This window comes from Oryzias melastigma, linkage group LG4 (assembly GCF_002922805.2).
Source record: "Oryzias melastigma strain HK-1 linkage group LG4, ASM292280v2, whole genome shotgun sequence".
Classification (NCBI taxonomy): domain Eukaryota; kingdom Metazoa; phylum Chordata; class Actinopteri; order Beloniformes; family Adrianichthyidae; genus Oryzias; species Oryzias melastigma.
The window spans coordinates 24,259,528-24,281,613 of NC_050515.1; the positions used below are offsets into that span (position 1 = coordinate 24,259,528).

Consider the following 22,086-nt stretch of genomic DNA (forward strand, 5'->3'; position numbering starts at 1 on the left):
GTGGTCGGAATGCAACCATTTTTTTTAAAGGAGCAAGATACAAGTCCATGAATACCAAACATTTAGTCTATTAAAATAAGAAATAATAATAAAAAATAGGTTATTTTTATTTTGCCATTTAGCTGATATGTTTTATTAACCCCTTTAAGGTGTAAATGTTGGAGTTTGACTTCTGCAATGAACAGAGGAGACAGTTATGTCGGTAATTTAGCTTACAATTCAGTCCATTTGTAAGCTATTGCTATGGCAGGTAAGTGGATAAGAAAATAACTGATATAGGGATATACAGACTAAGAGCCTAAACTTGCAATTTTTATTTGCTTTTAGTACTTTGAATAGTTTGTATTTTTTTTTTTTTGTTTTATTATTTTGATTAAAAGGTCTTTTTTTTTCTTAGACTCAACTAAATTTACTAATTGTAGTCAGTTTGATTGTATTATATATTTTTACTACTTTCATAAAAATCATTACATTCCTAAAATGTAGATTGTATTTTTATTTTTCAGTTTTTTGCTCCCTAATGAGAATTTGGCTCTAAATTGATGCTTTCTAATTAAACAGAAGAAAAAATTAAATGTACATCTGGGCTGCAGATCTCCCTCCACAGTTTCACGCCTCTGAAAGGATTATTTCAGTATTTTTTTCTTTCAAAATATTAAATATATTGAAAAATATTAAAGCACTGAATATTGTCAAACTCAGCTATGTAAAATCTAGAGTCGATGTCAGGTGGATTCGGTTCCCAGCTTGCCCACCAATGTGTCCTTTGGCAGGTCAAAGGACCGCAGCGAAGCCGTTATTGGTGTGTGAATGTGTGTGAGCACAGGTGAGTGGACTGTGACTGTAAAGCGCTTTAGACCTTAAAGGAAGGTAGAAGAGTGCTGAACACCATTTATCACCAATCAATATGTGACGTTGAAATGCTAAATTTCAAATTTTCTGTTTTTTTTCTTAAGAACTTAAATTAGAATTTTCCAAGTTGTGGGTATAAAAATGATGCCAAAGCCACATTTACTGACAGAACTGAAAAGTGTCTGCAAATCAGCAGTGTACATATCAAACCAGACGGTTTTGTTTCAGTTCTCAGTTGTAAAAAAGCACATTTGAGCTCAAACTAAAGTGAAGGCATCAAACAGGAGAACTGAACTGACCAAAAATGATAGACTGACTCCACAGGTCACACCCCAGATGCACAGGTCTGATCCAGAAAGCTGAGATCCAGGATGACGGAAGGAATAGATGTTTATAACTGATCCTATAGAATATTGGTAAGAGTATTGATACCAAGATATTGTAAAATACATACCAATACTTCACCAATGTTGGTTTTGATGATTACTCTGTTAAACTATTGATTACTAATTATTAAATGAGACATTTAAAAGTGAATGTTTACAGGGTTTGCTTCCCACAGAGAACAATGTACTTAATCCACTGTGGATCCTAAAGAAAGACCCTTCCCGCTACTGCTTAATTTTGTTGCCACAAGGGGGCCTAAGCCAAGGTCTTCCTGTGCCGGTCCCTGGACGGGATAAAATACAGAGCATCCGACATAAAAAAAATAAAAAAAAAAAACCCTGCCAAACCACCACCTTGTCTGCGTCGTTGTCATTGCAGATTAGGTGCAATTTTAACCACTTCTTCATAGAGTCAATACTAAAATGAAAGCGTTTTGCCGACTATCACCAGCTCCACTGAGAAAGTGGGTGTGTGTTAGCCCAGAGACTCTTCCTGGAAGAGACCTTACCCCCACGTTTATATGCATGAATGTGAGGACCCATGAATGGATAAAAATAGTTCTTTGTGGGTATGTTTTTTTTTATTATTTTTGAGAGGAATTAACATTGTAATACACTTAAAAGCTCAGAAAAGTTGATTTTTGCATGATAAAGTTGACTTCTTTTTCTTAATAAAACAACCAATAGGAAGTTGGGAGTAATTAATATTGATAGTTGGTATTGGATACGTTATACAAGAGTAATTGGTGATGGATCAAATTTTATTGTGTTATATTGGCCATCTCTACTGTGGGATGACCTTCAAACAAGATGGAAGACTTTTTTTTCTCTAGGTAAACTGCTCAAGAGGCCTTTTTTTTAGGAAAAAATGCCCAAATTCTGTTTGTTAGCGAAACTTTTTGAGATGACCTCTGTTTTCAGGAGTTCTGCTAAACCCAGCTGTTCAACCAGCTGAAATGTGGCATCTCCTCTAAAAGTAAATGACTGCTTCAGCAGCGTGGTGCACATCAGCACAGATGACTGTGGAGTAAGCCTGACAGCAAACACCTGCTGCTGACATAAACGCCCGCGCTGTGAGCTCCGCAGGAACCCTCTACTCTTTTCACTCCACCGCCACCCCTCAAGGGAGCATTTGTATTGAGGAATGCCATGGAGAGCATGCAGAAATAGCAAGCAACCTAAACCTTAAACTATGCGTGCATGTGGACATGAGCAGTACAACTGCAGAAATACTCACAGCTAAAGCATTTGCTTGTTTAAAGATTTGGATGCACAAAAATGATCAGCAGCGATGTGCATAAAACAATGGAGGGTTTGTTCAACTGTCTGGCTTGGTGAATATGCATAAACATGGTGGGTGAGCAGGAGTCCAAACAATCCACTGAGAGGTTGAGAAGTCTGAGGAACATTATGCAGAGCCTCCGCAAACAGCTGAATCACATTTCCTCCCAACAGCTCGGCTCCCAGCAGCGTTTCCACCAGGGAGCTCCGTCTGACAGCTTCCTATGTCTCACTTTTCCATTTGAAAAGCAGGTTCTCTTGACAGCTGAGCACATTTTTAAAGTTTCCGAAACACCAAGGGCCATAAGCTGCAAGCACTCCAACCCAAAGTAGGCTGCACAACAAGTCTTTTAAACGGCTCACACACAGCGGCGTCATCGTTCAAGGAGAAGAAGGATCTGCTCTTCTGTAAAGCTCACTGGTCTCAGATCCTGTTCACCGTTCTTCTACTTTTCCCTTGCAGCAGGCTCACCGATACTACCCTCATATATACGCTCAGCAGAGTCTTTGACGTCACTCACTGGAAAAAAAAACCCTGAGGCAGGATGGACACGTTAATCAGTTTGAATATCTGTAAGTGAATTATGTGCCTTTTACATAAACTCTTAAAATAACTGAGCACTAGGGACAGTAGGTACATTCGGAAAGGTTTCCTAAGGACAGTTAGAGACAACTGAGAGTAAAAAAAAGAGAAAAAAAACATCAAATTTACAAGAACACCACTTATCTCAAGAGATTTTATTATACATTTGTCAATGATAGTTCAATGTTATCACCATTCAGTGAGATTTAAGATTAGATAACAAAAATATATATATTTTTTCTGCTCCTCCATGTCCTTTCCTGCCAAGTGTGGTATTTTTGGGCATCTGGGATCTGCCCTTTGGGGAGGGGTACTGTGATGATTGTGGACTTTGGGTTTTGTCAGTGATGTTATCAGTTTTGGCCATGTTCTGTTTTGAATTGTCCCTCTGTCTTATCGGATTCAGGTTGTCGAGATTCACAGCTGCCTTCATTTCAGTTAATTACCATCAGTCTATTGAAGTGTCTGGTTTTCAGTTTGTCCTTGTCAGGTCTTCTGTTCTGTTCTGCTACTTTTTGGTTCTTCGTGGTTTTTTTCTCATGTTTCAGTTCATTTTTGTTAAATAACTTTTATTTAACAACCAACTAACGAAGTAAGAAAGACTAAATATGTTTCAGTTAATTAATATTTTAAGCTTCTGCCCCCAAGATCGGTCTCCTGCTTTTGGGTCTTTCGTTGGAGTTATTTTCACCGTTTTTTGAAATAGTCATTGAAAATTTCCATCAAACTGACATCATCTTGACGATTATTAGCTTTTAAAGATATGTTAGTATTTTTTAAAAAAGTATTTCTTGCTAATGTCTGCATAAATGTGTACATATGTGTTTCACATTAGGTGTGTGTGTGTTTGTGTGTGTCAGACCGTGCAGGCAGTGGAGGATAGTCTTTGCCATAAAGCTGATTTATGAAAACCATTTTTCCTGGTGTAGAGGAAGTGATGGTGCAAGAAGCAGATTTAATGCTGATGAATCTCAAACAACTGTCAGAAAACTGTAAAAAGCACATGTTTTCAATGGAAATTTGAATAAAAAAAATTTAGTGTTTATAATAAAATATCAACTTTATCTCCCTTTACAGTCTCATAAAGAGGCAGCCTCTATAAACAGCAGCGAGTTTCAGTTAAAATGCTGGATAGTCGCTTAAGAACAGAGTTGGGATGTCATCACATATGCAATAAGATAAAATAACACCTCTGCAGAGGCTCTCAGTCACACAGACAGTTTGGTTCTTTGATTTTCCATCTCCTATGCTCCTATGATGGATCTCTTTTTCTGATAAATAATTGATTCAATGTAACAGAAATGAACAATCTCAGTCATAGAAGGTATCACATGTTTGGAGCCATAGTTGGAGTTAAAGTTAGGGCTGCTGTTGGGACTCTTGTCAGGGTTGTAGTTGGCAGCTCAACAAAATCTCCTTGATGAGTAATGAGGTGTCCTTCGTCATCCTCTGTTCTTGTGTGCTTTATTAGTGGGGGGAGCTGAGAGCAGACAGCCAACATCTGTCTCCTGCTCTTCCATTTAAACACACTCCAGCACACACGCTCACACACATGCGCTTGTCTGTGCACGTGCAGCAGTCCAGACATCTGCCGGGGTTACAGCCGGGTCCTGCCACTGCGCTTCTGCGACTCTTACACCGGCTAAGGATACCTGAGTGGTAATGACACGTCCCTGCTGACCAGTTTGGGCGTAAAACAGGGAGTCAGTACAGGAGTGAGGGTCAGTGAGGCCATCCGTCATGGGAAGATGATTTAAATACATTTAAAAAGAGGCACACGCTGGCAATGAGTACAAGAGTGGAAATTCATTAGCATCTGAGGTCTGAAGCCAATCAAAATGCTAATACTAATTAAATAAAATGACCTAACTAGTTGGTGTTTTCAAAGAAATAAAAAAGTATTAACCATCTCACACAGCAAATGAACTAAAATAGGAATATTTTTATTGCAATTCACTTGATCTGAATATGGAAAGGAGGTTTTATCTAAGATTTTAAGAGTTTCACTCCAGACTGTGCTGTACAGTGTGTTAAATAAAAATGTTAACAACTAAAAGTGAAAATTAAGTTTTATGTATTTTTTTCTATTTCATCTATTTTCTCCATAAACCAATTCCTGTTCAGGGTCACAGGATCGCTAGTATGCATACACCAACCCAATGCTCAAATGTATTTTTTCTTTTGAAATTGGATTCTAAATCCAATGCATTTTCAAGTCTGAACACAGTTTCTTTGATAAATGTACTCAGTTGTGTTAAGGAAGCTTTTTTCCAGCAAATAATGACATTTGACAGGCAAATTATGACCTGCTGTGAAAGAGCTTACCACTTGAAAAGGAAAATATGAATCCATAAAAATCTCAAACATAAATCTTTCCCTTATGGATTTTTGTGTGTGTTTTTTATAGCATTAAGTTACATAAAATGACAAAAAATATGAGGTACAAGCAGAGCATATAGCCCTTTAGAGGGTTGTACCTAACACTAAATGCTACATACTAGCTTCTTAAACTGTCTGAAGACTCAAAAGTTTAGTCATTTTGACTTAAAGACTAATGCATACATTGAACTAAATGTACTGTAAGATGATTCCATCAGAGAAAGTCTATTAAATAAATAAATACTAAACTAGTCACATAAACTGAAGTAGAGCTAAATGTAGCCTACATCTATTCTTTACATCTTTTTTTCTTCACCCTTTTTTCCCATATATGTGTTTTGCTTTATAGGTGTTTGCTATGACCTGTCACCCACAGCATGCTCATAAAAAAAAAAAATAATAAAAAAAAGAAATGTGCGTGAACCCCTTTTGCTCACCAAGCGGTCCACGATCTTGATATTTTTTGCGGGCCACCTACATCGCCTATACAGATGGGCTATTGTTTTGCCTGCAGACAACCAAGATCCACCCATATAAGGGCAGTTGTGGCTAAGGTTTTGCCAACAAACAACCCCCAATGCATGCAACAAGACTTCATTGGACACTGGAGACAAAGGGTTGCAAGTTGACCTTTCTAAGAAACAGTGAAACCGAAAGGCTCGTCTTTATCAAAGACCTTTGCAAAAGATTTCACAGATGCAATTTCTCCGTTTTCATTGAAAGTGTGTGAGAGTAATAAACAATTTGTATCTCATCCGCTTTCAAAAATGAGTATAAAGAATTAAGGCGTCCTTGCAATGATGACACACTTCAAAGAAATACAGTCGACTTTAAGGAAAGATCAAGCAATGTTCTTTCATGTCTCCTGCACATGACAGGTCAAACTTCAATAAAAGTTTATTTCATTTGATTCTTGTCCTTGGGAAAAAAAAATACTGCTTGATTCTGTCCTTACTGTAAGACACAAATCTTATCTATATTGATATATAAATATAATTATTGCATTTGATAGCTGAAAGAAAAAGGGAATACTTTCCAGGATTTTTTTCTTCAAAGAAAGAGAGAAAAAAAGTGTGAATTGATTAATCAGTTGACGTGCAGAATTCCTGTTTAAAGTCGAGGTTATGACTTGATGTTCATGAGTACATAAGGAGGAAACAGCACTTGAGCTATGTGGCAAAATGCGGCATAAAGGGGAGTAAGCAAAGAAAACAACATTTAAGATATTGGCCATTACACTCTTTTGCTCGGTTCAAGCCATAATTATTGGCAAAGTAAAAAAAGACTGAAGTAACATGTAACCATGACACCCCATAGTTTGTTTGCTACAAACACACACTAGTTTTGTCCCTCACCAATAGCAGGGCTTCCTCCAGGATTCAGGGTGACTCTGAAGGCCTGATGGAAGATGCTGCGGCTGAAGGGAGCGTCACAGGGGTCCACGTACAGCAGAGCTCCCCCAAATCCCCACTGGGACAGCAGGGCCAGCTGCACACAAACATTTAGACATTCAGCCAGGGAGTTCTCCTCAACACGCGACAATAACTCAATTGATGTGACACTTTTCAGCACATTTCTGAAGTAAGAAAATCTGGTAGTTTGTTAAAAAAAGTTTGTGTTACTGGTGTTTGTTATTTGACTGTGACTCAAATCACTTTTAAGGAATACTAATTATCTGAACCGCAGTCCATGTAAACGTGCATCTATGTGTGTTTTGAGCTTCCACATTCAACATTTTTGCATTCATACGTTACTAAACAGGTCTGTTTTTGGGATACAAAACCAACCACAATTGAACCACGTTAAAGTTAAATCAGGTAAACTTTAACCAACCACGGACTCAGATTTGGTTGTGACATATGGGTGGTAGGGTTGGGCACCGAAGTTCGGTTCCAAGTAGGAACCGTTATGATTTGCGCGGTTCTACCGAAACCGAAAGATGCGGCTGCAAACGGTGCCGGATTTCGGTTCCAAAGTTCATTGAAGTTTCATTTGTCTGTGGACATGTCAATCACTTGTACTCCCTTCTGATTCTTTACGATTCAGCCCATCTATTTACTTTCTTGTGTTCGTGGGCGGGCTCATATAAAACCGCCGAGATGGTCGGCTTCCGCAACGTCGGTGGGCGGGACTTTCGCTGTGAATAGTGGAGTTTCCGCAATTTTTAAACAACGCTGGAGCCCCATCCCAAAATGAAACACCGAATCGTTTCCTCCTTGTTGGGCTGCTAATAGCAGAAAGCTCGGCTCGGCTCCGCCCACCACCACAGCGGGTCGTCATCATCTGCTGCGCTTTGCAGCCGTGTGATTGAGATTTATCTTCCGCCTTATTTTATTGAAATAAAATATTGCTTTTGCCCAAAAACAACTGCAAATAAATGCCACATTCCTGATTTAATTTAATAAAATGTCAGGCTAAAATTTCAAGGACGTTTAAGTTTATTTAAGACGGAGTTTTATATTATGCTTTATATTACGTGCGCACAGCTGCACGGCAGGAGGGAGTCTGCGCTTGTTTGAAGCCGTTCTGCTTTGGATTTAGGAAGATAAAGGCATTATTTTTTATTACTGAAGTACCGCAATAAGCACCGAAAGGGAACCGAAACCGAAACAAAAGAACCGCGGTAGAACCGGAACCGCATCAGAACCCATCGGTGCCCAACCCTAATGGGTGGTGGTCTTTTTATTAACGGAAGTGCCTACCTTTTAAAAAATGGTCATAAAGAGAAACTAATAATTGCAGTCTGAGCCCGACTGGAATTATTAGATACCAACTCTTAACACCAATCCTCTTCATACTATAAATACATGCGCTAGTATTGGATTGCGACAGACCTGTGTGAACCCTGTATGCAAAAAAATGTTGTTAAATAACACTCATTTAGTGTGTTCTTGAATGCATGTCAGATGCATGGTGTGTACTCAGCATTAGGTTGATGAACACAGGTAAAATATACATTAGTAAACAGACCAATTAAAGGAAAATGTTTTCAAAATTTTATCAAAAACATTTTTCTTAAAAGAATTTTGGTACAACACTGACAAATGATCTCTGGAAGAATTATTAAAAACAACTTTTAGTTGGTGTTATTTTAAACTCTATAAAAATATCAGAGGAACAAAACCCAAATCCAAAAAGTGTTCAAGATTTCTCCACTAAGTGTAGATCTTTAACTCTGAGTAAGTCACTGAAAAGTAACGATAGGTCACTGTAAGAGTTTTTTTTAAAAAGACTGTGAGGCACTTAAAACTGTTTTGAAAAGGTTACCTAAAGATTAGGTTATGTCGTAAATGCAGTCTTTTTACTCTTTTCTTTCTTTTTTTTATTTTTTTTTAGTTTAAAGTGCAAGGTTTTAATTCTAAAGTCTGGAATGTTTTACAACTGTTTGGCCCCTCCCCGTTTCTCATAGCAATTAAAAAACATAAATTAACCCAGCAAACATGTCTTAAATGATGTGCCAAAATTCAAACACAAGGAAGATAGAAAGTCATCCTATGTTTGAAAATTTTAAAGTTCAAAGAAGTCCTTTAACCAAAAATAATTAAATAAATAACTAACAAAAACATACGCATACACTGGAAAAAAAATCTGTTTTTTTAAATGGGGTCCTTTGACCAACATGGAAGTGCTACAAGATAAATATGCGACAGCCTATTTGGGTCAAACATTTCAACATTTTGAAGAAACAAAATGAGTTTCTGAGTGCTTGTTAACAAAAGCAGGCTTGATAAGTGCGACCACCTAACCAGTGGAGGCATGAATGCGTCTTGTTATTGCACATGTACTCAGTGGCAGAGGCATCTGCCACTAAGATCAGCTAAAAAGCTTTCAGGATCTGGTAATGACAGACAGCAGCTGTTTGTTTGCGTGACACCGTGTGATAAACAGGAGTATGTTTTTTGCTCTAAAAAATATCACCTGGTTAAAAACAACTCCAAAAAAGGAGATTTCCTCACATCTATCCAACATGTCAACACGTTTTAATGAAAAACCACAAGATCCCAATTTAATTATTGCAAAGTATCTTCCTGTTTGATGTGGAATAGTTCTTTATGCTCATAAAGTTAGACTGCGATTGCTTTTTCAGTTTATTTGATTAGAGGAAGAGGCTGTGTACATCTGGGAGGGGGGGGATTGTGCCTCTGAACAGACAATATTTCAGTGTTATCATTGGAGATGTTGTGTCCTTGTTCTTTATGAGCATAGATGACTATTTTATTGAGTTTGTGACACCAGCCATGGTCATTCTGCTCTCATATCAACTCTGTCCTTCACTGGAAAACAGGAACAGCACACACACACACACACACACACAACTCATACCTGCAAGACAACACACTCCACAGGAGTCAGCACGGACCAACACAGAACAGTGACTCTTTCCATTCCTGCCGCATTCCATGTAAAGAGCAATTTCTGTATAACATTTTGAACAACAACAGCTTTCTCATGTGTTTTTCTTATATATTCTGAAAAACAGAATGAATTGCCAATAATGCATTGACACTGTTGTTTTTCTTTTTTGTTTCTTATCAACAACACGTATTGCCTTAGACCAGGGGTTTGCAACTTTTTAACTCTTAAAGTTGTTATTTGGTCCAGTTTCTTACTGTCCACATAAACAGGGAGAGCCACAAAACTTCACTTTCTGTTTAGAAAAATACAATGTATGTATTTTTGACTATTGAGCTATTCATTTATATATATAAAATATAGTTTTCAGAGTTATAACAGTTTTACATTTTCCTCTACGTCATTTAATTTTCTACTTTTGACTGCAACACATTACAAGTTTCTTTCAAAATAAAACACACCCTACTGTAGCAGATTTACTTTCATTAAAATGCCCCCTCCCAAAAAAAAAAAAAAAAAAAAAAAAACAGAATTTGCTTTTATCAAATACAACCACGAACATGTTGGTGTAGAATCAATTTTTTTTTTTTTTCTTGATTTGATTTACAAACCAAGAATTACGTGCACAGAAATAGGATGAGTAAATTCTCTTTTTCAAATCATTGTGCAATTTTACAAAAACAAAAAACTGTTAAGCTGGGAGACCATTATAGAAACCTCTGTCTTTTATAAATTCATGAATGGCTTGTCATCCCCTCCCTAAAACAGGTTTGCTAAAATAAGAACTACCTCCCAAAGAGTGACACAAGGCTCTGTCCGAGGAGACGTGTGGAGAAGTGACTTCTCAATAACAGATTTTGGATCACTGTCTCTTGAGAATCACAAATTTGTTTTCTTTTTTAGTTTTTTTTTTTTTTAAGTAGGGCTGCACGGTGGCGCAGTGGTTAGCGCTCTTGCCTCACAGCGAGAAGGCCCCGGTTCAAATCCCGGCTGGGACCTTTCTGTGTGGAGTTTGCATGTTCTCCCCGTGCATGCAAGGGTTTTCACCGGGGACTCCGGCTTCCTCCCACCGTCCAAAAACATGCTTCATAGGTTAATTGGTGACTCTAAATTGCCCCTAGGTGTGAATGTGTGAGTGACTGGGTGTGTGATTGAGGCCCTGAGACAGCCTGGCGACCTGTCCAGGGTGTACTCCGCCTTCGCCCATCAGTGGCCGGGATAGGCTCCGGCACCCCCGCGACCCCGAAAGGGACACAGCGGTCAGGAAGATGGATGGATGGATGGATAGTTTTTTAAGTAAACATCTCTGACGTTTGTCTGAGGACTACAGATGAAAACGACAGCTGGACTGATTCTGGTTTGTTGCAGTTAAGGCTTTTAATGAGAAATAGAATAATAGTAATAATATTTAAATATCTAAATAAGCACATTTAAAATAAAAATGACAAGTAATCCAAAATACAAACTGCTAAGGGAGTTTATTTGTCAGACTAAGAATATCTTGTGATGCCTTTAATTCTTGTTTTTAAAGATTTATAAAACCAACATTTTAATAGTTTTTTTTTAAAACCTATTTAATCTTATCTCATGAATATAACTTTTCTAGAAAGTTACTTTCTCCTGAATAATTCATAAAACAATCATGGCAATTTTTTTTCACTGTGGATATATGACTTATTTTTGATACATTAAAACCGTTTTCTGCATTTAAACATTTAGTTTATACATTTTTAAAGGATCAAACAAATAAGTATTAATACATTGAATTTCACTGGATTTGTAGATTTTAAATTAGATTGTGTTGTTGTTTGTAAGGAAAAGACAGAAATTGGTAAATTTGTGTATTTACGTGTTTTTACTAAATCTCAGCCCTGATTAATTAAAATATTTTAGCATAAAGTAGAACTTGTCATGTGTATGAAAAGAACAATTTAGCAACTTTAAATTAAACAAATCGGATCAATTGTATGTAAATGATTAGCATCCCTCCCTTTACAGTCAGACATGGTGTACCACAGGGCCTGTACAACCTTGTAACAAAGAACAAAAAGTTGCTTAATTAATTAACAAAACAAACCATCAAACAGCCCAATTAAAACTAAATTGTAGCAAAATAGGCTTTAATTTTTATATCTAATTTAAATCTTCATGTGGTCTGAATTATGAACTTTTAGAAGCCATTAAAATAATCTAAGTAAAACTTTAACACCTTGTTAGAGTGAGGTGGAGACGACACTGCACTGAAACGGGACCATTATCCTATTATGGTTTATAATTATATTATTACTGCAGCCAAACGAGCTTAACCGTGGTGATAAACATCAGCGTGTAGCGTGTCAGAAACGACCGCGGCGGTTGTGTGGTGACTTTGGAGCCGGCAGTCACCGTCACACACTCATTAGTGAGAGTTCAGGGCTCATCAATCATCGGCGCCCACTTCCATGTAAAAGGCAAGCATTTGTTTTAGCTGCTGACACACGACAGCAAGAAAGAACACATGAGGAAAATTGTCACAGACTGTAGGCGAAGGTGAAAAACAAAAACAAACAAAAAAACTGGGTCAGCAGTGATGCTCTTCGCTCCCGAGCACTCGGTCCGGTTTTTGACTTCTTCCTGTTCGTACCCTTCCTTCTTTGGTATCCTGGTTTACTTATAACCTAATTTTTCCATCACCTTCACATTTACAGAAGCAACAGTTAATGTGCAGATCAGTGAGAAGCAGCGCCTTTACAAGCTTTATGGTGGCTGACATCAGCTGATTGAGCAGGAATTTGACTTATCTTTTAAATATTTTTAATCTACCTATTATCCTGAAAATACATTGCTAGTAAAAATCTTCATAGACAATAATCATGAAAGCATTCACTCCAGTACTCACAAACAAAAGGAAAAGAAAAGATTTGTCCAAACACATACATGTGGTAAAACCAAAAAATCTGGATATTTACCAGCGGCCCAATACGTTGATCATAAAGCAAAGAGTGGGTCATCAAAAATTAACAAAAAAAAAAGACAAATATATATTTAATTTGCCATCAGCCAATCATCATCCTTGCCATGAAGTGTTTCACTTGATTGACAAACAAAATGGCAAAATGAACATTCTGTGATTTAATAGTCACTGCACACGTGTGCATTTTAATCTCACATATTTATCTAAAATTGTAGGGCTTTAACATGTAATTGGTTAATTGATAAATTAATTTATTTTCTTTCAAACAAACCAAATCGATCTTTTGGAGACAAGTTGTTAATCAAATAGACCAGGAGTCTCCAACCTGAGGCTCTTTTAACCCTCCATTGTGGCTCTCTGATAAAATAAAAATAAAGTTTCTAATTTTAAATAGTAACTTAAGTAAAACATAAGTATTGAAGTGAAAAAAGTCAACTCAAACTTTATTCTATCCATTCATCAGTCAGTGAGCACAACCAAAATTTATATTCAAGGGTTAATAGGCAGATTTTTTTTTTATTTTTGAACAAATTGACATATTTTAGGTGCCCCTGTTAAGGTTAAAAAATACAGTAAGGGTCACTGAATTAGCTCTGATCTAGTTTTGGGTTGCTAGATTTATGCATTTCTGGCACAAATGCATCACAAACAGAAAAAAAAAAAAATGTTTTTTAGTCATTATATTATCCTTTATTTCCAGAATTGAGTTGATTTCATGTGACACAGAAAGTTTTTTTTTATTTTGAAAGGGAGTCACAACAACCTTTATCAAACGGTATATGTCATATTTTGAAAAAAGGCTATTAATTATTGATTTTTTATGCTAAAACAATAGTTCATTTATATGTATCACGATGGGATCAATAAGATAAATACAAATCAGTGTCTAAATTCTCTGAGGGGTGAGCTAAGACTTTGTGGCTCCTGATGGATTATGGTCTGCAAAAAAATCAACCCAAATGGCTTCTTAAGTCTTAAAGGTTGCAGACCCCTGGAATAGACTTATATCATTAAAAAATCATTTCAAAACATCAATGTTGGAAAATACCATTTGTTGGTAAGTGGTCCAGGCTAAAAGAATCAATTTTAGGTCAAATAATTGGATCAGATAGAACAAAATGAACCAATATCGACTATGAATCGTATCGCCAACCATAAATCATGATATGATTCGAATATTGTTGAAATGTACTCTTCAAATAGATCAATTTAATTCAAAATACTTTTCTGGTTCACTTTAAAATCTGCTTCTCATAGTAAGTCTGTATATTTAGAAACACAAATATTAAATCATTATTGATTTACATAAGTAGCTCAAAAGTAGATTAGATGCCTTAAAAAGAGTGGATTGATTGATTGATTGATTGATTATTGTTGAAATGTACTCTTCAAATAGATCAATTTAATTCAAAATACTTTTCTGGTTCACTTTAAAATCTGCTTCTCATAGTAAGTCTGTATATTTAGAAACACAAATATTAAATCATTATTGATTTACATAAGTAGCTCAAAAGTAGATTAGATGCCTTAAAAAGAGTGGATACCCTTGCAATGTAGATTAAATCCACTTAAGTTGTCCATGTTCACTTGAAATTTGCTTGCTGTTTGACATGAAAGGTCACTTGAACTCTGACAAGCTCCTTGTCAGACAATGTCTGGAGTCCTCCCCCATGTTTGCTCTGTGAAGCAGCAATCTGATCCAACTGCTGCTAACATTTGATATTATTAATTCATCATTTGAGAACATATTTTAGGACTTTACAGTGGGTTGTAAATCAAACCACATCATGACTGGAGAAGTGGTGTTTGTGAAAATGTATGACCAACAGTCTCTGAAATGATACCTATCTAACACTAACTGCCACTTTCAGTTTAGGATTAAAAACTTTCCACAAGCAGATCATCACAAATGTATGAAAACGATACAAATGTGTGTATTTGTTGTGATACTTCTTTGCAATCCTTCTGCAGTGTAACTTCTAATTGTCCATTAGCAGAAATTTCCAGCGCGGAATGCTGTTAAAGTGATCTTGGAGTCATATTAAGGTTCCCATAATTAAATTATTTTTGATTGAATGGAATGTGAAGAGAAATTTATGAGCAATTAACATCTAAGTAGATGTTTATGTTTTCATTAACTGGATTGGAATTCATATTTTCTCTGTCATCTTGTAATTGACGGGGAAAATGCTTTGAGCGCAGGCTGGCACACATCCAAGCAGAAATGCGCTGAATCAGTGTGTCACTGCTGCAGCTCTGTCTTAAGAAACTACAGTCATCCTGCTGGAAACAAACAGACATTATAGCGTCATTACTTAAAGAACGATTAGATAACTGTGGCACATAAACAAACGTTGATTCATACACAATAAACAACTTTCACTAGTACTGTTTGGTGTTGAAAGTATTTAAAGTGGTTAATCCCACATCCTCTCAATGTATAAATGAGTTTTATGATTAAAACATTTTATAATTAAAACAGTTTGAGAAATTCTGTAGTACAGGGGTCCATCAATATATCGTAGTTCAACTTTCTCAATCTCAGTTTTGCTGACTTTTAAGTGCAATTTTTTGCACCTTTTTTCTTTTTTTAAGGGGTAATCAAACCCTTAATCATTTTTTTTGGCTGTTGACCTCTATAAATGGGGTTTTAAAAGTGCTGTCTGTTGTTCATTGCCAAATTCTTTGAGAATTTGCCAAATATATTTAAAAACTATCTGTGCCCTGCCCCCTAAAGGTTGAATTCAGGTATTACAGTTGAATTTTGTGATTGGTTAAGTCCCATCATGATCTGCAGCTGCAGTATTGTTAACAGTCCAGCCCCCAAGCCCCTCCCCTCTGACTGGATTGTCACATTTCGGCTGTGGGTGGAGTCAGCCTCCAGCTTCCCTGTTTGGTTACCCTTTAACAATGCACTGTGTTCTTCATCCTGATTGGTAGTTGGCCTTGTCAGTCATTCTCTGCCATGTTTGCTGTACAGAATGTGTTCAGTTCTTCAAAACTACATATATCTATGATCACAAGCAGATCTTTGTTATCATTCCATAATACTGGACTTACAGTATGTGACAAAGTAGTTGCATTTACTTTGCACTTATGGTTGGCACCTTTTTAAAATATCAAGTAGGATCAAAACAGACTGCACATGTTCAAAGTTGTTTATTGGTTTTGTGATCTCTCACCTCATCTTCCTGATGCCCACAGGACAAAATGGTGGCCAAGCCAGTGACTTCCTGTTTAAGGGTGGGGCACAGGAAGTGAGACGGGTTTAAATTGTTTGCTTACTTTTTGATTTGTAATGTTTTGAGGTGTTTGTTTATTTATGTTTGTTTTGTTTACAGGACTTTAAATGTATTGTTTGCAGGACATTTCTATCTTTTGTCTTTCTTTTTTTCCTATTGTTTGGTCAAGGTGACTTCCTTCCTGGGCGTGGCCAGCCAATTAGCTGATATCTATAAAAGGGAAGAAGCTCAGTGTAAAGAGAGGCTGGCTGAGGGAAGGAGCTTGTGTGAGCTGTGCACTGGTGAATAAAACTCTGTTCCTGATCTTTAAAGAAGTCTGCCTCCTATGTTAACCAGGCCACCCCTGTCACACCACATTGTGACACAGTATATATTTCATTTGTGGATTTCACCTATTGCGGTTTGTCTTTTTGACATAACCCCTGTAATAAAAGAGCGAACAGGTGCACATGAGGGCTGTGGTTGGGTTTTACCTTGTACAACAATGGAGCTTTTCCAAGCTTGACCACAGCGATCTGGTTGGTTAGGTTTAGGATGTCTTTGGCTCTCCTCAGATCATCCACACTGCCGTATTGGACATCTACCAACTCCCCCTGTAGAGATGCAACAAAGACGTCATTACAAAAGTAATTTTCACAACCAAATTATTTGGAGTGGAGGCGTCCTTAACATCTATGTGTGCTCAATATGTTTTTGAACCTGGTCAAAACTTTTTAAAAAAAGCAACCAAAAAAAAAAAAAAAAAAAACAAATTTTCTGCTAGCATCAATCACTAGCTGAATTTCCATGATACATATACACAAAATTCTACATGAATTCCTGCAATCTCAAAAGAACACAATTTTGGAATTACACAGTTTCCATTAAATCACAACTATGCGAATAAACACAAACCAACTCATAAGATCCGTCGCCCACCTATTCAGTGACCTCGTGCTAGAGCGTCCGCCCTGAGACTGGTAGGTCAGGAGTTCAAATCCATGGCAGAGTCAAACCAAAGACTCTAAAAATATGACCCAATGCCTCCCTGCTTGAGATTCAGTATTAAGGGGTTGAACTGGGGGTTGGACTACCAAGTAGTTACTAAGTGCAGCTGTGTCTGCAGCTCACCGCTCCCCCAGATTATTAGTCAATTGCAGAAAACAAATTTCAGTCACCTAGGTGCGTGACAACTAATGGAACTTTAATTTTAACAACATGACGATGGATAAGAACAACACTTTGATATATGGCAGATACATTCAAATTTCTGCCACGGCACTAGCAGAGGAGCTGTGGATCCAACAATTCTACATGACATGCTCAACTATAATGATCTATGTGATGCTGTGCGACCTCTCGCAGCGCCCGCTTGTGCAGTGCCCAAGGCCCATGGCACTGCACAGATAAGCGTGTTTCCCAATTTTTGGTCACAGAACTCTTTTAATTAAAAAAAAAAGTGTGTCCATATGTGTCAAAAACCACCTCCTACAAGTGGAAAAAATTATTTCAATAATTTTCTACATTTTTCGAAATTGTTATGTTTTCACTTGGCAAATTGATTATCGCAAATCCAATTTTTGCAATTTCATTTTGAATGGAAATGTCGCTAATGACAACAATAGCAACTACTTCAGTTGTCTATCAGCAATTAGTGTACGACACTGTGTACTTTGGATATGATGACACCACCGTCACTGGAGCATGTCCAGACATGCCACCCCAAGTGAAACACTGAAACTTGGTGTTATATTACATATTAAACAACGTCTTAATAGTGAAACACATATGTCCGAGCGTCCTTGAACACAACATTCACGTACTCCATGAATCTGACACTTTAAACTCCCCACCCCCAACCATCATTTGTATCACCATTTGAAAAGACTGGAAAGTCGTGTTAATGGCAGAAATCAAAAGAAGCGATATTCACACGGTGAGTGACACGTTTTTAAGTTAAGTAAAGTCAATGACATCAAAATATAACGAAAAAAAATATTTGAAGCCACAAACAGCATTGCAGGCATTAAGATCTTATAAAACAACTTTAATTGCCTGTTTGGTTGCATGTGAAAAGTGTTCATCTCAATGTTAATAGGACTTAAATAATGTTTAATCACAATAATATATTTCCTTAAATTACAGTATATTTGTGCGGATATGATTTTCCTTTAGGTGTTAAAACCACATACGAGATGAGAAACACCAGCATTTATGATTAGAATAAGTTTTGGGTAATCAACATTTGCCCCCCTTTCCCAAACCTGTGTCCATATCTGCCCCCCCCACAAAAATAAAGAATGTTGTAGGTACGCCACTGCACCCTTGGTGACCTTCCTTTAACTGGCCGCTTCCAATAAAAAAAAGATTATTAAAAAGCATGCAAACTCCGCCATTCATAGCTCTCACATTCTACACAAATTTCCCAACCCTTTTCATGTTCAACGTTGAAAACATGCAGTCACTGAACGCCAGGTGAAAGTTCAACCAAAATGAACTTTGGGGGGTTTTGGTGGTGACAGATGGAGGATGTCCCCTTTAATTCACTGAAGTGCCAACAGTTTAAATATTGATCATGTAGGAGAAATTAATATTTACAGCTTGAACACCAAACCTCATCCATCTGTAGGTAGCAGACGTGCTAGTAAGCAGTAGAAATAGAAAACGAAGAAGAAGAAGCCCCTCCCTGCTTGTCCAGTGTGAACACCATGGACTAAACACGTAAGAGTGTGCTTTTAGTGCATTCCTTAACTTGTGTCACATAACCAGTGTGAATGTAGGTTCAAACACAAGCCACACATTTGATGCATGCCATCTTATCCCTGAATTTACAAGGCAGTCACATTCAAAGACTCAGGCCTTAGTGTCTCGGAAGTTTCTTTTAGTCCAAACTGTTGATGATAAAAAAAATAAATAAATAAAGGTTAGACTTTGGTTTTCTTCACCATCTTCTTTTTACTATTTCTGTCTTTTTCTAACCCCAATATTCTGACCTGCAACAACCACCACCGCCACCTCTTGGCCCTCCTTCACAGTATTGCACGGGCTGATTCATTTTTCATTTGGCCCGGGGGTGAGTGTAACGCGATGCTGCAGTGGATGTGAGCGAGTGAGAGCGGCTTGTGCCAAGGAGGGGGAAGCGAGAGTGCACATCCTTTTTACACCAGCTCAGGAGAAAACAGCAGGAGAGATTTATCATCCCCAACACCACAGCCGCACCATTTGCATTTGCATCATAAAAGTCCTCGATTTAAACTGCAGGTCAGGGAAAAGTACAAAACAGAGTGAGTGTTAATGCACAAAAAAGGTTTATTGTACCAAGACACCCATCCCTTTCTCTGAACAATGTACTGTCTGTCACAAATGTAAGTGCAATTCAAGGTAATGAAAATGATCAACCTTTCAAAGCATGAAAAGGCATTTATTATAAAGAAAGAACAAACTGTTTCTTTTGTTCTTCAACAAACATAAAGAACAGGAAGTAATCCCAACTCCTCACAACAGTTTGTTGCTTTAATCTGTCAATTTATTCTTCATCATCATGAGTTGGAGCGACCTTTTTCTGAGAAATTAGAGAGTAATTACGACCACTCTTTCAGAAGTCAACCTCTAATCCTTCCTGATCCACAAAAGAAGTCCCCATCCTTATGTTTCCCTCCAATTTAAACGTGCATTTACAAATTAATATGTGGATATTAAACATGTGTAGCAATCTCATGAAACTGCTTTCATCAGTACTTAAGAGGTTTTTGTAAGACTCTATTCAACCATTTGGTGTCACACTTGAGCAACCTTAGCGCAGACTAAAGGGAGTCGAGCAAAAGCTACAAAGACACTGAATATGAAGTCCTTCATCCAAGCCATAGACTCATATATCTCTATATCTCAGTTAGAAGGGTCTAATATAAAATCAGATTTTATGCCTCTGCTGGTGGAAAAACACTATTTTTTTGAAAGGGGAACTGAGAACAAACATGCAAACATGAACTGATAAAATGGTTTTCACAACAAGTAACTCCTGACCCAGAATGCAACAATTTGGCAAAATGATACAAATTTGAAACCTTAAGAAACAGAAAAGGTGGTCATACTGTACATATTTGTCTGCTGACCAAATGCTTTCTAAAATGATTCTTTTTTATTTTGTTTTGAGAAACTCAAACTTTATTTGGAGTTAAACGCTTCCACCAAAAATATTTTTTTGAGTGATGTAAATTACTCTTTTCTGAAGTGATTTATGTAAATACTGGTCTTTTACCTGAGACAGCTCAGTTAGTGAATTTCAAATGGATATGTGAATGAAAAAATAGCTGCAGTCAAGACGACTTGTTTGAACATTTATAAGACTGCAAACTAAGATACTTCAGAGCTGAAGAAAACGCCTAAACATGCAACAACACTGGACAATGATAAAAAGAAAAACTGATAACCATTAGGAATATCAGTGCTACATATGCACCCATATGCATCCATACTGGATCCATGATTATACACTCACTGGCCACTTTATTAGGCACACCAACTGTTCATTAGTATAAATTCCTAATTAGCCAATCACATGGCAGCAAATTAAAAAGACATTTCTTCATGTATCACACAGTCATAAATTCAGTCTGATTATGTTTTATTTTCCATCCAGTTCCTCCTTTAAAACAAGCTCATGGTCACATCTTTACGCTCAGATCTTCTGCAGTTGTGCCACTTCCAGACTGATTGTTGGCATTGAAAGCGTTCAATGTTCTGGGAGCAAATGAAAAAGTGTGTGTCGGTGTAGTATTGAACTAATGGGAACCATAAATGTATCTCCAGCCAAGTTGTCTGTTATTTAGCTTTTTTCTGCCTCCAGCATCACAGAAGTGCACTATGAATGGGCACACATGGCCAGGACAGTTACACCCCTGGGTTCACTATAAATAGTCAAGAGACAGGGATTGACAGCACCTTTCCTCCAAAAAAATCACTATGGAAGAGGGTTAAAGACGGAAAACAGAGTAATGAAGTAACATCTCCTGATTGTACATTTTATCTTCATTATTAGATTTCATTTTGAAAATCTAAACTGTGTAGGGGACCAGAGTTGTAACGTTGGTCAGTTGTAATTTGCTTTGTATCCTATCAGAAAAAGTAAAGTGATCCTTTTCACTTTGCTTATGTTCAGTTTAAATTATAGCCTAAATATGAAAAGTAATTGCTTCGTAAAGAAGACAACTAAATTTGCAAGGAACAATGTTTGTGTTAACTTGTGTAATTGGATACCTTTATTTGCAATTATTCAAATAATCAAACTGGTTGTCAGGTTAACTTCTGATCAGAAGGTTGCATGTTCTGTTCCCAGTCTGCCCACACATGTGTTGAAGAATTTTGGGCAAGACAAAGAAATCCTTATTGCCCCTGGTGTTCAGTTTACCAGCAATGTAAATATGTGTAAATATGTACAATTGGCTGACCGGGACTTGTGACTGCAGAGCACCATGACTCCTTAGTGAAGGTAGAAAAACAACATGAATGTACCAGACATTTTCAGCTGAACCTATCAAATGTTTAATTTAAAATGCCTCTATAGCTCTTCTTTTTATTACGTTGTTTGTTTTATTTTATTTTTTTACAGTTGTTAGCTGTAGAGTGCTGTCAGTTGTTAGCGCTGTCTCCCTCTCTGGCCCCTTTCGGGAGCAGTCTTCGGAGTATTGAAAGCACTTCATCTCCCAGCAACCCCAGCGCACGGTTCCTAAATGCCCCTCAGCTGACTCTCTTTTGTCAATCACCTACAGGACACTTAAGCGCTCCTCAGAGCCTCACTCAGTGCGAAGTATTGTTTGTGCCACTGAGCTGGCACACCAAGCGTTTCACCCTGACCTAATCTGTTCACCAGATCCTTGTTCGTCTTCAATTCTGCTTGTTTGGCACCTTGTCCACCCTTGCCCGGACCCTGAGCAATCTGGTTGCTCTTTGATGCTCCCATACTCGTTGCTGACTTTGGCCCGCAAGACCCTGATTTAGATTTGAGGAACTTTAACTGGGTTAATAAACCTGCTGCAATTGGAACTTGCTGTCTGCCTATTCTTTGACAAGTGGACTACC

At 37.4% G+C, this 22,086-nt stretch overlaps 1 protein-coding gene across 1 annotated transcript in view; it reads right to left on the bottom strand.

Moving 5' to 3' along the window:
• Nucleotides 1-22,086, bottom strand: part of LOC112150722 (inactive N-acetylated-alpha-linked acidic dipeptidase-like protein 2) — a 321,270-nt gene that overhangs the window by 200,993 nt on the left and 98,191 nt on the right. The window contains exons 6-7 of the mRNA XM_024279192.2: nucleotides 16,503-16,622; nucleotides 6,837-6,969 (exon numbers count right to left, since the gene is read on the bottom strand). Of these exons, the coding sequence (XP_024134960.1) occupies nucleotides 6,837-6,969; nucleotides 16,503-16,622 (253 nt within the window). The remainder of the gene's footprint in view (nucleotides 1-6,836; nucleotides 6,970-16,502; nucleotides 16,623-22,086) is intronic.